This window comes from Pelodiscus sinensis, chromosome 2 (genome assembly GCF_052426305.1).
Source record: "Pelodiscus sinensis isolate ZL-2025 chromosome 2, ASM5242630v1, whole genome shotgun sequence".
Classification (NCBI taxonomy): domain Eukaryota; kingdom Metazoa; phylum Chordata; order Testudines; family Trionychidae; genus Pelodiscus; species Pelodiscus sinensis.
In genome coordinates, this window is record NC_143053.1 from 241289521 (window position 1) to 241306644 (window position 17124).

General features: G+C 49.1%; 1 protein-coding gene across 1 annotated transcript in view; it reads left to right on the forward strand.

The window, feature by feature from the left end:
• Positions 1 to 2289: 2289 nt before the first annotated feature.
• Positions 2290 to 17124, forward strand: part of NCAPG2 (non-SMC condensin II complex subunit G2) — a 111374-nt gene continuing 96539 nt past the window's right edge. Inside the window, exons 1-2 of the mRNA XM_075922741.2 lie at positions 2290 to 2443; positions 6306 to 6418. Coding sequence (XP_075778856.1) covers positions 6341 to 6418 — 78 coding nt within the window. The 5' untranslated portion in view covers positions 2290 to 2443; positions 6306 to 6340. The remainder of the gene's footprint in view (positions 2444 to 6305; positions 6419 to 17124) is intronic.

Genomic DNA, 17124 nt, shown 5'->3' on the forward strand with positions numbered 1-17124 from the left:
AGGGTTCCAACTAAAGTAAAAAGTTTGGGAAACCCTGGTCTAACCAGCTTTCTGTCTGTCTTACGCTCCATTTATCCAATCCATATTCTTTAGCTTGCTGGCAAGAATATTATGGGTGACCATATCAAAAGCTTTGCTAAAGCTGGCACTGTGGGCTCTGGGATGACCAGAAACAACTTATTTGAATATTCATCATTTGATTAATGAATATGCAAATTAATGTTAGCAGTCCTCCAAAAGTTCGTGAATGGATTTATTGGTCCCCGTGTCAAAAAGTTTGGGAACCCCTGGTATAGATGGTTTACCATCTGTAACAAAGAAACATGTGAAGCAATATGCTAAAATTAAATATTTTTAAATCAATAGACTTAGATAACTTACACCCAACAACCTTAAAAGAACTAGCTGATGAGCTCTCTGAACCACTGTTAGATTTTCACAGATCATAGAGCTGGAAGACACCTCAGGAGATCATCAAGTCCAGCCCCTGCCCAAAGCAGGACCAACCAACCCTAACTAAGGGTGTGTCTAGACTACTGAGTTTTGTCAACAAAAGTGGACTTCTGTCGACAAAACTATACCAGCGTCTACACTACCGCTGAATTCTGTCGACATAACGTCGACAGAACTCAGCAGTTTTGTCGACGCTGGTATACCTCATTTTACGAGGCATAACACCTTCTGTCGAAAGAGTTCTGTTGACAGAAGGTGTTATTGCCTGTAGGGTTGCATCTGGACTACAGGGTTCTGTCGACAAAGCAACTTGCTTTGTCGACAGAACTCAATGTGTCTGGACGCTCTTTGTCGACAGAAGTTTTGTCGACAGATACTGTCGACAAAACTTCTGTCGACAAAACCCGGTAGTCTAGACGTACCCTAAATCATCCCAGTCAGGGCTTTGTCAAATCAGGATTTGAGATTGAGATTCCACCACTCCTCAGGCTTCGGTTACACGGCTGTTTTTCGCGGAAGATATGCAAATTGTGCTCACATTTGTATATCTTCTTCTGATTCTTTTTGCAGAAAAGGTTTTGCCGATAAAAGACCTTTACAGACTCATGTGAAAAAGGTTTTTTTTTCCTGACATTTGGCCCCGTCTACACATGGCCTTTAAAGGAAAAACCTCTTCTGCAAAAAGAATCAGAAGATGATATGCAAATGTATGATTTGCATATTTTCTTCCAAAAAAAAAGGCAGTGTAGCCATAGCCTCAGAAGTGACTAGCTGTCAGTGTAGTCCTCCTTCTACCCCCTCTCCCAGCCATCTCCTTCACCAGTGATGTGTCAGCAGTCTTTTGTACTGGGATAGCTTCCTCAGCCTCAGTTGTCTCCACAAGAATACTCTCCAGGAATGCCTCATGGATTGAGAAGCTCTTCAGCATAGCCACCTCCTCCTATAACTCTCCCACTTGCTGCCTGGAATTCCACTAACAGGCACCTTCCACATTGGATGGTCTCCCCAGCCTGGATTTCAGGGTAGGGTTGTGGCGGGAAGGAGTGGCTTGGGGGCCAATAGCCCCCCCACACTTGCATGAATCTCAGGCTGGATGATGCTGTCCCTCCAGCCAGGAATGGCCCATGGTTTGTGAGTTTTAGACTGCCACTGTAGGCCAGGGAAGCTTCTTTCTGTTTCAGGAAGCAAAGGACAAATGTGTATAGACCACAGGCAACATCAACTCTCATATTTTTCATCTCATATTTGACAGTTCACTTAAAGCCTCAACTCCCAGCAAGAGCCCAGCGGCTGCTGTTTTTAAGAAGTGACAGGCCTGATGGGCGCATAAAGAACTAGGTAAAGCCGTGTCACAAGAACTTCTTACCTGCAGGCACCAACCTGTGACACCGGGGCTAAATTAAAAGAGCCCCTCAATTATCAGGCTCTTGGGGAACACCTATACTGCAGCCACGGGCCACAGGATTTCGGCTGCGGCTGAGCAACTGCTTATCAGTCCGTCCTGAACGTGGGCCCCCTCCCACCGCGCAAGGTCCCAGTGACAGGAGGCCTCCAGGCCGACCGCCAGGCGGTCACCCTATTCCTCCCCACCGGGGCGCGCCTTCCTCGCACCAAGGCCCTGGAACCCGTGAGTACGAGACTCCCGAACCGCGCGGCTGGAGGGAGGGCGGTGATGGAACGTGCGCGGTGGGGCTGAGGGTGGGGGGCAGGCGGGAAACACCCCTCAAGCCTCCAATGGCCCTTGCTGAGCCGCAACCGGCTGGGGCGGGAGCTCAAACGCACCTCCCACCCACGCAACGCAGCCCGCGCACGCCACGCCCCCTCTCAACTCGGTGCCTGACGGGATAGTGGGCGGACGCGCGCATGCGCGCTCGCATTTCCCTTCATGCACGGCGGCTAAGGAGCGGCGCCGGCGGTTAACGGCAGTCGCGGGAGAATTCGAACCGGGGGGAGAGCGAGAGAGCGCTGAGCGAGAGCGGCTCGCTCCCGTGTGAGTCTGCGGGTGTTGCGGGCCGGGTGAAGCGATGCGGCTGCTTGTCAGTGTCAGGGCTGGCCAGAGTGCCGGGGCTGGGGGGTTTCTGTCCCGGCTACGCGTGACAGCAGGCGGGCGGGAGAGTTGGTGGTGGGGAGGGAGCTCGCAGTGGCGGGGCGGCTACCCGAATCCAATCGGGTGCCGTGTTCACAGGACTCCTGCGTCCCGTCCGGGAAGAAGGGCTCCCGCCCCAGCAGGTAGCGCCCCTGAGAGAAAAGGTGCCGCCTAGGGGCAGCGCATCGTGCGGTCTCTGGCGCAGCGGGGTCAGCGGTGGGGTGCGTGTCCCGTGCGCCGCTCTGCCCCAGCCAGCAGACGGGGCCTTGCTCTTTCCCGAAGGAGCCTGCTTGCTGCCTTGCCTCTCGGCTTCTAGGCGTAATGGCTGTTCCGTCGCAGCCAATAGTGGGGCGACGTTAACAACAGGAAAAAAACAAAAGCAAAGCAGGCGAGATGGTAGCGCTGAAATCTACCTGATTATGAAATGGTCACTGATAGGACCTGAGCCACTAAACTGATCCGAACACTTCTAAGTGCTGCTGCAAGTGGTGCTATGCCAGTGTAGAGCCTTGCGGACAGGGCAGTTACTGAAATAAGCCTTTTCCTTTGCTCTGTTTCTACAAGTTCTTTGGATGAAGGGTTTTGCAAATGGAATATAGGTCAGTGACACGGTAGCAACACATTATTTGTGTTTTCGCTTACTAACTAAAAGCTGGGTTTTGCATTACTAACAATTGAAATGTCAGGCTTCCACTTAAGGTTTTCTCTTGCTTTTCCTATCCTGGCATATAATTTTACTGTTACATTTTGAGTTTAATATCTATAGGCCTTTGCTCATTACCTTGGAATATACATTGTTACATCTTTGTAGCTCATTTTTTTTTAAATGGGGAGGAGCTACACAAAGAAATTACAACTCATAACTTTTCTCTTGGTTTTCTGTATGATAAAGTTGGATGTGTCAGCCACCCAAATAATGGACGATTTGCAATAAATATCTACAAATTATGTGGAAGAGAATAAAGTGGGATGGGTGGGTAAATATCATTGATGACAATAAAATGCCTCAAGTATAAGCATTATTGATGGTTGCAGAAGGGTGCTGAGGCTTGTTGATAGTTATCTAAAAAGAATTACAATGTAAAGAAGTGGGAATCCTGTCTTGTTTTCTTACTTGAAAAGACATTTTTTTGATATTGCTCTGCACCCCCATTTTAAACATCACAGTTTCTGAAATTAATTTTTTTGCCACAGAAAATATCTAATAAGCTTCAGAAATAAGCAGCGACCACAGAGCTTATTATGGATGCTAGATTCAGATAGTGAGGGTATAGTTATATGTCCATCTTCGCTAATGCTGAATTCTTGTTTAAATTTCCTTACCAGGTGATAGAGGCAATATTACACCTCAGATGCACCATTTTTTTTAAAGATCTGGCAGAAAAATGTGAATTGAATTTGTTCTTATTGTTAGAAACCACAGGATGAAGTCCTGTTCTTTGTTCAAAAGTTCAATATTTTGTGAAATTCATCCTTTTATCTAGATACTTAAAACAAAATCAGTTCTCACCATTCTCAGTCTCTCTCTCAAAAATAATATAAAAATGTGTTATATAACATATAAACCTTAAAACACTGGTTTCAAAATTGAGGTCCACAGACCATTCCTGGCTGGACCAGTTGCACAATCTGTCCTGGGGGATGCAGGAGGCCCTGTCCCCTAAGCCCTGCCCCTTCCTGCCATTAACCTGCCCTTTCCCCTCCTTGGCACTCTGTTCCCTAAAGGATGTGGCTTTGAGGATTATGGGGGTGGGCTGTCAGGGGTCCACACTTTATTTGTCTCTGGCTGACAAGTGCTTTATTATAGTAAACTGCTTGCCCAGAGCAGTGTGGAGTTGTGTTTGATCTACAGGGCATCCCACTATTATTGGCCCCGGTATAAGTCTGTTCCACACTGAAGTAATTGATGCTTATAGAAACGGATGTGTTATAAGTCCTCCCATTCCCCACTCTTAAGTTGTGCAAACCTCTCCTCCTCCCCCCCCAATTTGCACAAATGGAAGTCAGCTGCAGGAAAAAAAATTCCCTGCTTTAAGTTATTTTGCTATAAATCCCAAGGTGTTTTTTTTTTTTTTAACGTATCTTGGACTTATAGCAAGGACGGCCTGTAATGAAGCTAATGCAGTGCTATCATTAGGGGTGTAAAAAATATAGAAAAGAATTATCCATGTAACCAATTGGTTACACAGTTAAATGGTTTAGGGCAGTGGTCCCCAACCTTTTGAGGTTGTCGGGCGCCAGGTGGTGTGGCCGTTCGCCCGCCGGGCGCCAGGGGGCGGGGACACTTGCGCGCCCCGGGGGCCAGCGCTCCCCCCGCCAAGCGCCACGCGCCCGGGGCCAGGCCAGCCCCGAGCACCTGGCGGGCGCATGCAAATGCCCCCGCGGGCGCCACGGCGCCCACAGGCACCGTGTTGGGGACCACGGGTTTAGGGTATGTAGTGGTAGGGAGGTAGCCCCTCACTGTGAACTCTGCCCCTCCTAGATCCAGCAACCAGCCATAACACCTTCGGTCCCAGGTGCCTGCTCCGCTGCTGCTGCCAGCCACACTCCTGGCCGTCAGCCCTGCTTCTCCTTGTGCACAACTCCTGCTTCTCGTTATTGTGCACAACTGACCATACCAACTCCATAGATGTGCTCCTGCCTGGAGTAGACAGGTATTGGATTCTCTGTGTGGAGAAGAGCTGTGCAAGAACAGCTACAGACCATCTGTGGAAAGATAGGCATCTCTAAACAGATTACATAGGGGATGAAGGCAAAGTGAAATGATAGGGATCAGCAGCAGTGCCACATAAAAGCCAAGGACCTACACCAATTACCCTTAAGACCAAGGAGCGCAACAGTTTGGTGCTGAGCCAGAGTCCTATTGCTTCTATGATTAGCTGCATACCATATTTGCTGGAGATCCCATCAACACACTACAGATCAATTTGGATATCTTTGAGGAGTCTGAGAGAGACCTGTGCTAGAAACAAGGAGAAGTGGGTGAGATGTGGGAGAGATTTTGGAGAGAGGGTAATTGCAGTCATGTAATGGATCAGGATTTGTTAGAGCCATGGAGTCCAGTATAGGGATGTCAGTGACTAGTCTACTAGCCAATAAGCATACTTATGGTGAAATACACTGTGAAAAGTGTAGTCAAGAAACTAGGCTTAATATATTTACAGAACTGTGTTTTCTTCTCCCATCATAATAGTAACTACTGTTAAAAAATAGACATTGCTGTCCAAGACAGACAACTGGACTAGGGTATATATATTGTAGTAAAAAAAGTAGGTTAATTGGGCACTACTTTATCTCTTGCTGCTGTAGCCCTTGTGTCTTAGGTCAAGGTTGAAAGAATTTGGTGAGTATCAAGAAAAACTTGAAATGCCATTGTTTGTTGCTTTGTGTAAGTAAATATTGCTGATCGTGATATCCATTATTAGCTAAAAGGAGAGTTTGGTGGAAAAAATTATTTCCATTTAAAAATTTTCTTTAAAAATGGTCTATTTTCTACTAAATTAAGTGTTTTTCTTTTTAAAGTACAGTTTCTGAAGATTGGTGTCATTATAAACCAGAAAACTGACTAGTAAAGCTATCAGTTAACATGATTTTTGGGACAATGAATGACATAATCTGTTTCTTAAGGAGAATTATTTGGATGAGAAATGTATTGATCTTACTTTTGTTCTCATCATGCCTCTTTGTTTGCAAAATATACTGATTGAAAAATATTTTCTTTTCAGGTGACACTTTCTTTGATAACTTTGACTCTTTTTCCTTCTAGCTTCACAAATTAAGGACTTTAGAGAAAAACAAATTATGACAAGACGTGAAGCATTTCTACAAGTTGTATCTATAGATACTGTTGAGAAGTTTGTGAATTACATGCAAATTCATGTAAGTAAATATGAATAATAGACTTGGAAGGATTTCACTATCATACTTAGATTTTTTCTTTTGGTTTTCCATGTTAGTAACTGCATACATGTTTAGAATAATTATTGTGGTACTAATTTAATTTTAAAAATTAATACTTAAAATGCATTGCCAACTTAGACTGAATGTCTTCTGGCTACCAATCTAGTATGCACTAAACTCTTGAGGTCTCAGATTTGGTTCTGCCTGCAGATGACCAGGGTTCGTCAGCATTATACCAGCACCTGTCCTCTATTTATTCTTTACTAAGATATAGCGTGTGGTGTTAGGGGATCTTAATTAAACTGACTTGAGCATATTTATTTGTACAGTTTGCATAGGATACTTCTGTTCTTTGAATGATTGCTCATGTCCATTCGACATAGGTGTGCATGCCTACCACATACACTGGTGCCAGAAGTTTTTCCTTAAGCAAGTACCCATAGGCTACGTCTACACTACATGCTTGCGCAAGAAGCCTTTTGCACAATAGTTTTTGCGCAAAAACTTCTTGTGTAAGATCACGTCCACACCTCTTGCTCAAAAAAGCTCTTATGGCCATTCACAGAAAACCTACCGACCGCTATGCCTACCTTCATGCCTCCAGCTTCCATCCCGGACACACCACAGGATGCATTGTCTACAGCCAAGCACTAAGGTACAACCGCATTTGCTCCAACCCCTCAAACAGAAACCAAAACCTACAAGATCTTCACCAAGCATTCTTGAAACTACGATAACCGCACGAGGAAGCGAGGAAACAGATTAACAGAGCCAGACATGTACCCAGAAGCCTCCTACTACAAGACAAGCCCAAGAAAGAAACCAAAGAACTCCACTGGCCATCACCTACAATCTTCAGCTAATACCTCTCCAATGCATCATCCGTGATCTAAAACCCATCCTGGAAAATGATCCCTCACTTTCACAGGCCTTGGGAGGTAGGCCAGTCCTTGCCCACAGACAACCTGCCAATCTGAAGCAAATTCTCACCAGCAACTATCCATTGCATCACAGTAACTCTAACTCAGGAACCAATCCATGCAACAAACCTCTGTGCCAACTCTACCCACATATTTACACCAGCGACACCATCACAGGACCTAACCAGATCAGCCACACTGTCACTGATTCATTCACCTGCACATCTACCAATGTAACATATGCCATCATATGCCAGCATTGCCCCTCTGCTATATACATTGACCAAACTGGACAGTGCCTACATAAAAGAATAAATGGCCACAAATCAGATATTAGGAATGGCAATCTACAAAAACCTGTAGGAGAACACATCAATCTCCCTGGACACACAGTAGCAGATTTAAAGGTAGCCACCCTGAAGCAAAAAAACCTTCAAGACCAGACTTCAAAGAGTAACTGCTGAGCTACAGTTCATCTGCAAATTTGACACTATCATTTTAGGATTAAACAAAGACTGTGAATGGCTAGCCAACTACAAAAGCAGTTTCTCCTCTCTTGGTGTTCACACCTCCAGATCAGCTGCTAGAAGTGGCCTCACCCTCCCTGATGTAATTAATCTAATTATCTCTAGCCTTATTCAGGCCTGCATATTTATACCTGCCTCTGGAAATTTCTACTACATGCATCTGACAAAGTGAGTCTTTGCCCACGAAAGCTTATGCTTATGCTCCAATAAATCTGTTAGTCTATAAGGTGCCACAGGACTGCTTGTCACTTTTTCAAGGGGAGAAAAGGCAGTCAGCCAGTGGACAGGCTGGAGAAGGCCCCAAAGGCACAGAGTCCGTGTTGGAGATCTGTCATCCCTCCATGCTGGAGGCCTTCCAGGCGACACAGGATATAAGTGCCATGCTGGTTCCACCCCTGCCCTGATGTCTATGGGACACTGGCACCGGCCTTGGGGTAAACTGCTGGTCAGTCCTTGATTGCCAGGCATGGTCTTATCCCTCATTCTCCAGTGTCTTAGAAGAGAGCGCTACTAAGTCTCCATATGTCTGCACGTGAGACACGGGCATGAAGCATGATCTTCCGTGTAACCAGAGTTGGCGCACAGACCTATGCAAGCACACGTCCCCCCTGCACCAGAGGTGTGCTGCCAAAGGGTCCTCTCACCACGGCACCAGTGCCATTTGCTGTGCCATAGGTACTTGCCGGCACCAAGCCTGTTCAGCTGTCGAGGCATGAACCAGAGGTACTTGCCGGCACCAAGCCTGTTCAGCTGTCGAGGCATGAACCAGTTCTTCTGGTCCCTGTCCCAGTCCCACCACTGTGGAACCTTGGTCTGGCACCATTTGCTGGACTCAAGGAGTGGATTGTCAGGCCCTCAAAGTTCCTGCTGATGCTCCAGACTCTGCTGTCTGCTGATGCTCCAGACTCCTCCAGACTCTCCCAGTTACGGTGATCTCCATTGGTGACAGAGGCCTGGCACTAGAAAAACTGCCACTCCTCTTTGTGGGTGTCAGCAAGCATCCACTCTGGCAGTATGGTGTGTTGGAAGTGTGTTGGAAGTGGCATCCATCCCCCAGTGCAGCAGACAGCACAACAGATAGCAGCGTCAACCTCGGTGCCACCTTCGCATGGCCATAGTCTCAGTGACAGACACAGTGGTGCCCATGGGCACCCTGAGGCTTCCTGGTTCAGCCCCAGGTCACTCACTCAGTTTCCAGCATACCAGGGTCTTGAGGACTGGGGTACACCTGCCCCCCCCCCCCAAGTGGTGGGCACAAGGGACCAGCCCCACAGGGTTAAGAAGCCTAGCCACCCCGGCCTCAGGTTATACCTGTCTCATAGAGCTGGAAGGGAGCTTGAGAGTTCATTGAGTCCAGTCCCCTGCCCTCACAGCAGGACCAAGTACCATCCCTGACAGATTTGCCCCACATCCCTAAATGGCCCCCTCAAGGATTGAACTCACAACCCTGGGTTTAGCAGGCCAATACTCAAACCACTGAGCTATCCCCCAGGTTGCACCTGAGGATAACATCTGACTCCTGGGATTCTGCCAGGCTCTGTCCCTCCCTCCTGGATGGAGAGAAATTACGTTTCACCATTGGGTCCTGGCCACTGTCCAATATGGCTATACCCTCTAGTTCTCCCTTATATTGCCTTCCAATCCCTGCTCCCACCCCTCTTACTAGCAACTCTTTGAACAGGAGCTTTTCCAGTTGCTCCAGGTGGGGGCTACTGGAGCGAATACCACTGGAATTCAAGAACAAGGGTTTCTACTCTCACTGCTTCTTATTCCTAAGATGAAGGGAGCTTATGACCTCTACTGGAACTGTGAGGGCTCAACGAGTATCTGGCCCACTTCAAGTTCCACATGGAGCCACTATTGGCCCTGAACTGTTATCTTGGGGACTGGTATGCCACTCAACCTCAAAGATGCATACTTCTACATCGCCATCTTTGAGGGCCACAAGTGATTCCTGAGATTTGTAGTTGCAAGGAAACATTTCCAACTTGCATTCCTCCCTGTAGTGGGTTGGAGTGGCCACGCACTGACCCCGAAGGGGAGGTGCCCCTCCCAGAGCCTTGGATAGCTGAACCTGGCCCTAATGAGCCACCTGGCCGGAAACCAAGGGCCAGAGAGGTAAAAAGCCTGCTAGCCAGGCCAGTGAGGCCCCAACCACTGAAGAGGCCAGAGGGCTCCTCTGCATCTCGAGGAAGGGACCTAAGGCGTGAGGAGGTGGAGAGCTGGCGTGATCCACCGGGATCCCTGCTGCACAGCGGCCTGAAGGAACAGCTGAAACCAGAGGGCTCCCCTGCACACTGCAGAGTGGAGCAAATGCCTGGGGTGGTAGTGAGCTGGCGTGGACTGCTGGGGCCCCTGCTGCACGGAGGCCTGGAGGAACACCAGCCTTCCCTAGACTTCCTAAACAGCCTGAAAGCCACAGAGGAGTGGCCTATGGACCTTGACCGCCCCTCTCCCTGACGCTGCGGGAGGCCTACAGGACTACCAGGTACATGCTGAGGGTGAGGAGGGAAGTGGCCCAGGGACAGCATGGACATAGACCTGCCCGGATCAGCGTCTTTTGGGCTGGAGCCCCCGCTAATCCAGCAGCAGTAACCTGCTGCCTCTAGGGCCCTGGGCCAGGGCACAGTGGAGTGGACAGGCGGGCATGTGCCCCCCCCCCCTGCAACCCACCGCTTGGGTGGTAGTCTCCCCCTCTCTGCCATCGCTGGCAAGCTGCCTGCAACCCTCCTGAGCAAGAAGACCCAACCGTATATGTCTTACAAACTGTTTTCCTGTGGCCCCACCCTCAACCAGGACTGGGCCTTAATTACCTGTTTGGGCTTATAGACTGCTTTGCCTGCTGCCTTGCCCTGGCCAAGGGCTGGCCTAAACTGTTGTGCCTGCTGCCCCGCCCTGACCAAAAGCAGGGCTCTGAACTGTTACCTGCTGCCCTGCCCTGACTGAAGGCGGGCCACCCTACAAACTTTACCTGCGGCCCGCCCTAGACTAGGACTGGGCCCTCTTCACCATAGACTTGGCAGCCCACCCTGAACTAAGGCCGGGCCTCTGTCTCTCATTTATTGGCCTGCCCAAACCCAGGCCGCCCTTGTTATTGTTCACCTTTTTGTCCGCCCACCCTTAGGTAAGGGTGATGGAACCCCAGACTGGTTGGTGGTTGTTCTAATTTCCCCTGTCCCGCCCCCCCCCCCAGAGACGGATCTGGGTGTTGTGGGTTGGAGTGACCACCCACTGACCCCGAAGTGGAGGTGCCCCTCCCAGAGCTGACTAGTTTATGCTCCCCTTTGGATTGTCTACAGCCACTATGGCCTTTACCAAGGGCATGTTGGGGGTGGTGGCATACCTGAGCTATCAGGGCTTCCGGGTGTGCTGTTACCTGGACAACTGGCTCTTCAAGAGGCCATCCAAATAGAAAGTTCAGCTAGATGTCGCTTCCTACTGGAAACGTGCTGTCATTTTTGGCTCCTAATAAACAAAAAGAAATGCCTTTTGGTGCCTACCCAGAGGATAGAGTTTATAGGAGTGGTTCTGGACTCCACTACGGCCAGAACATTGCTCCCCCAAGAGAGATTCAAAGCACTCTCTGCTCTTGTTCATCAGCTCATGCTTGCTCCGACAACTACAGCGTGAGTGTGTTTACAAATCCTGGGCCATATGGTGGCTTGCATGTATGTGGTGACCCTGGCCAGGCTCAGAATGAGGCCCCTCCAGTTGTGGTTGGCCTCAGTTTACGCTCCGGCAAGACCTTACCTGGAGTGGATGATGACTGTGCCACCCGGGGTCCTCTGTGCCTTGGCCTGGTGGACAGATCCAACACAGCTTATGTCGGGCGTGCCATACCACCCTCACCTGTGCTTCAGGGAGCTGGTTGCTAATGTGTTGGATAGCAGTTGGGGAGCCCCCATAGGGGCCCTTCGCACCAAGGCATGTGCTCCCCTCAAGAAAGGGCACTCAACATAAATGTGAAAGAGTTATGGGAAATCAGGAATGCATATGAGGTGTTCCTACTGCATCTAAAGGGCACAGTGGTGCATGTACTTATGGACAACACTGCTACCAGGTATTACATAAACAGACAAGCTGGGGGAGGGAGGGAGGGGTGCTTGGTCTCCAGAGCTCTGCGTAGTGGCAATGAGGCTCTGGCAGTTTTGCATCCTGCAGTGCGTCATGCTGGGAGCCCATCACCTTCCAGGGATCTGAAACAATCATCACACGTGGCCACTTCTCCCCAACATGACAGCCTGAGTCTGGGAAGATGGAGGCAATCTGCTAGTGGATCACTTTGCAACAAGTGATAACGCAAAGTGCAGACAGTTCTGTTCCAGATTTGGCCTTCAGCGGGGCTCTCGGCCAGATGAATTTCTATACAGGTGGTTAGAAGGCCTCCTTTATGCTTTCCCTCCATTTCCCCTCCTCGGCAGGGTCCTACAAAATGTCAAGAGGGACAAAGTGATGGTCATCCTTATTGTGCTGGCCTGGCCTTGCCAGCACTGGTTTGGGGCACTGTTGAACCTGGTGTCCCACATGCCCAGGAGGCTGCTACTGAGATCAAACCTACTTTCCCAGGACCAAGGGCACTTTCTCCACCTGAACCTCACTTCGCTCCACCTGACGGTGTGGTTCATCTGTGGCTGAACCTCCAGGAGCTGGCATGTTCAGGGGATGTGCAGCAGGTTCTTCCTGAGAGTCATAAGCCCTGAACGCGATCCACTTATGGGCTAAATGGACTTGTTTCTCCATGTGGGCACAATAATGGCGGGTGGTTCTGGCCAAGGCCTCCCTTCAGGAGATCCTAGACTACTTGCTGTCCCTGAAGTGTCAGGGTTTGTCTGTGGCCACCCTCAAGGTCCACTTGGCAGCCACTTCCATCTGCCACTGCAGGGTTGCTCGGCATTCTCCCATGGGGTTACCTCTTGGTTCCTAAGGGGCCTGGAGAGGGTCTACCTAAAGGTCAGGAATCGTCTTCTGCATTGGGACCTGAACCTGGTCCTGTGAAGGCTCACATGTACCCCGTTTGAGCCATAGCTATGTGCCCCCTGTTGCTACTCTCCTTCGAGCTGGCATTCTGATTGCCATTACTTGGACTAGATGGATGTTGGTGTTCCAAGCGTCGGAACCTCCATATTCCTGGTTCTTCAAGGACAAACTTCAGCTATGGCTACACATGACCTTTCTCCTCAGGGTGGTCTCTGTTTTCCATGTGGACCAGGACAATTTTCTGCCATTCTTCTACCCCAACCCTCGTGAACAATGAGGAGAGGTGCCTCCATGCACTGGATGTGTGTCAGATGCTGGCTTTTTACCTGGAGAGGACACGGGCCTATGTGGAGTGTGGGAGGGGTTCCCCAATCTCATCCCCATGGCTGTTTAAATGTGCATGTGCTATGATTTAGTGAGGACCTGGCCACCAGAGTTGATTAGGACCCACTCCACTAGGGCTCAAGCTTCCCCACGAGCTTACCTTGCACATGTCCCGATCCAGGATATCTGTTAGGTGATGACATGGTTTTAGGTACATAAATTCATGTTTCATTATGCCATCATGCAGCAGGCCAGGGAAGATGCTGTGTTTGCTGGGGCTGTTTTGCAGTCTGCATTTACATAACTCCCCACCTACGTAGACACTGCTTATAGTTACCTATGTTGAATGGACATAAGCAAGCACTCGAAGAAGAAAGGCAGTTACCTGTTGTGTAACTGGTGTTCTTCGAAATGTGTTGCTCATGTCCATTCACCCTCCCACCCTTCTCCCCTCTGTCTCTGCCCTCCCCAGCCCTTCCCCTCTGAAGGGGCTGAGGTAGAAGGGGTCGGGGGTGTTCCCCATATAATGTTGCATCTATGCACCACTTTAGGGGGTGCTGAGGACCATGGCCTCTGCAGGTACCGTTTAGGGCAAAACTTCTGGTACCAATGTATCTGGCAGGCACACATAGTTCTGTTAAATGGGCATGAGCAACGCATCTCAAAGACCAGCAGTTAGAGAACAGGTAACTGTCTTTTTCTCAGCAAAGCTTAGACTGAGTTCTGCTTGGTTTCAATATTATGCTGTTATACTTCCATGTAAATCTGTCCCACAAGGGAATTTTAAATGTGAACTGTCAGCAATCCAATGCCTGAAATAAACACCTGAGCTCCAGAAAAAGACACAGAAACAAAGTATAATTTCATAATTACACAGCCGAGAACTATTAACTAGACTTTAGAGTTAAGTATAGGCTGAACCTCTCTAGTCCAGCACTCTGGTCCAGGAACGTCTGTGGTCCAGCATGATTTTAGTTAGCTAGATGTCTACTTAGCATGGGTATGGCCAAGTTTCCCACCGTCCCAGTCCCATAAAGTTTGTTTACAACCACTAGTTCTGGCTCTGTGTTCTGTGCTGTTATTTATCTCTAATTTACCCCTTAATGTATTTTAAGAGCCCAGTGGTTCAACAAATTCTGGTTTAGCACCAGTCAGTGTGCTGGACTAGAGAAGTGCAACCTGTATAACAAATGGCATATACTGTATTACCAGTCACTCAATTGAGAAGCTTAACTGCCAAATAACTCAACCAGGAGTAGACTTTTGAAATGGCAAATGAAGATTTAACCATGTGATTCCCATTAATAAAGAACTGATCAGTTATATGTTCACACTACTTTGAAAATGTGCTTGTTTTAACTCTGACTCAAAAATGAAACATGATTCCCTGCAGAGAGATACCGGGTAACTACATTGCATGTTGGTATGTTTTATATCCAACTTGTTCACTCTTGAAATATAATGATGAGTCCTATGGCACCTTAGAGACTAACAAATTTATTAGCTTTTGTGAGTAAAACATACTTCATCAGCTGAGTTGGAGTGGGAATTTCACTCCTCAGCTGATGAAGTGGGTTTTACCCATGAAAGCTCATGTCCGAATACATTACTCAAGATGCCCCAGGACTGCTCATTCATCTACTCTGGGTAGCTTCAAGCAATCAAGGAGACCTGATTCTTGCATCTTGCCATTCCATTGACAAAATTTAAGCAGATCTGAGATAAAATAGGATCTAGGCCCACTTCTTTTATATCTCAAGCAAGTTGTGGTCACAGCAGGGCTTCTGGTTGAAGAATAGGCACGAATATTGTTGTTTTGAAGCTAATCTCTTTCCTAGACACACACTGGTAATTTAGTTGCATTCATTAGTATAAAGCAATTAACTATCAAATTATTCATAGGCAGCTTATTACAAATTTCAAAGAGAAATGAAGATGACCCCCATTGCAGCTGTGACAGCCTGGGGAAGGGGAAGAGGTGCAGTGATTGGGACAACAGCCCAGAGACAGATGCTAGGAGTGGGGCTCCCAGCTGGGCTTATGGGCCAGCAGTGGGCTCTTGAGGTAGGGGTTCCCCCTGCTGCTAGAGCGTGGTGCCTGACCGCCCAGAGTCCGGCTGCCCCATGGAGATTCATTCCCCTCCCCAGCGGCTAAACTTTCTGCAGCTGCCAGAGCACCCCCGATCAGCTGCACTGACCTGTCTGCTCCTTCCCTTCTACCTTGGCAGACAGATGGGTGGCCCTGGGCTCTGTGAGCAGGGCTGGGGCAGGGAGCAGCTCAGGCAGGACCTCAGAAGGGAGAGGTCAGGACAGTGCTCCCCTCTCCCGCGCTGCTGCTTTTCCCACTTCAGAAGGCTGCAGTGCCCCAGAACGTCACATGCATGTGGCACTACCTGCGCCTTTCTGCACCCCACGTGGGATAGGCAAGCACCCCATTCCACTTGGTTGCTGAGGTTAGAGCTCGGCCTGGTGAATGCTGCGGCCGGGGGTGTGAGTTGGTGGGGAAGGGTGAAGGGGCCCTGGCTCAGAGGAGTGGGGAGAGAGGAGAAGGGGCCCAGCCTGGTGACGGAGGGGGAGGAGGTAACCCGATTTAATGGGAAGGGGGGGCCCCCAGCTAGCATGGTGGGGGAGGAGGGTCCCAGCCTGGCGCAGCTGTAGCCCAGTCCTCCCTGGTGGCCGGAGGGGAGGGGGGAGAGCTGGGGTTGGGAAGCACAGCAAGCAGGGGGCACAACCTCCTAGATTTTCTAAACATTAAGCCTATTGGAGGGAGGTCTTGGTTCTATAAAGTTCTTTGAGAACACGGGAGGGAGAATCATAGAATCATAGTGGTCATTGAGTCTAGTCCTCTGTCCTCATGGCAGGACTAAGTACCATCTAGACCAATGATTCCCAACCTTTTCGAGCATATGGACCCTTTTTCAATCTATTAAAATTTTATGCCCTCCCTCCCCCAAGAGGAGCAGCAGGAAGCAGCGGCCAGCAAGTTCCTTGGCCTGCACCACTTTCTCAGCTCCCACTCCCTCCATCCCCTGTCCATCTATGGAGGATACAGTGGGGGGGCTCTTGTGGCCGGGCAAAGAACCCTGGTAGAAGGGGGGGAAAAAGAAAAGGAAAAGAAAACTTTGGATTGGGCCCATTGCAGGACTGGGAGAAGGGAGAGGACTGGAGTGTAAATGACAGTGCAGCTGGCGGCAGCAGGATGGATAGTGCTTCCTGTATCATGGTCCCATCCTGAGGGCGGGAGGCAGTGTGCATGCAGTTGGTTTCAAACAGCGAGTCTCGGGTGAGTCACCTGATGGAAAGTCGCAGTCCCATGATGGGCCTGATCCTTACTTTTCCTTTCCTTTCCTCAACTTTCCATGGATTCCCTATAGTACCATGGTCTGCGGACCCCAGGTTCGGAACCACTGGTCTTAGACTATCCCTGATAGATGTCTATCTAACCTGCTCTTAAATATCTCCAGAGATGGAGGTTCCACAACCTCCCTAGGCAATTTATTCCCGTGTTTAACCACCTTGACAGGAAGTTTTTCCTAATGTCCAACCTAAATCTCCCTTGATGCAGTTTAAGCCCATTGTTGTCCTATCCTCAGAGGCCAAGGAGAACAATTTTTCTCCCTCCTCCTTGTGTGACACCCTTTTAGATACCTAAAGGGCTAGGTTCAGACTTTGGTGATGTGCTTCGAACAAGACCATCCATGACCTATCCAGCAGGCACTTTCCAACAGGGCACAGACGTTCCAGGTGAGTTTTGCTACTACCATGCCCTGGAGAAGGCATGGAAAGGTGCTGGCCAGGCTGGGAGCCTGCAGGCAGAAGCAGGGCAGCAGAGTAGAGCGGAAGAATGACTTCTTGTGTCTTGCTCACAACACTCCCGTTAATGTATCCAAGAACTATGTTTGCTTTTTTTGCAACAGCATCACACTGTTGACTCATAT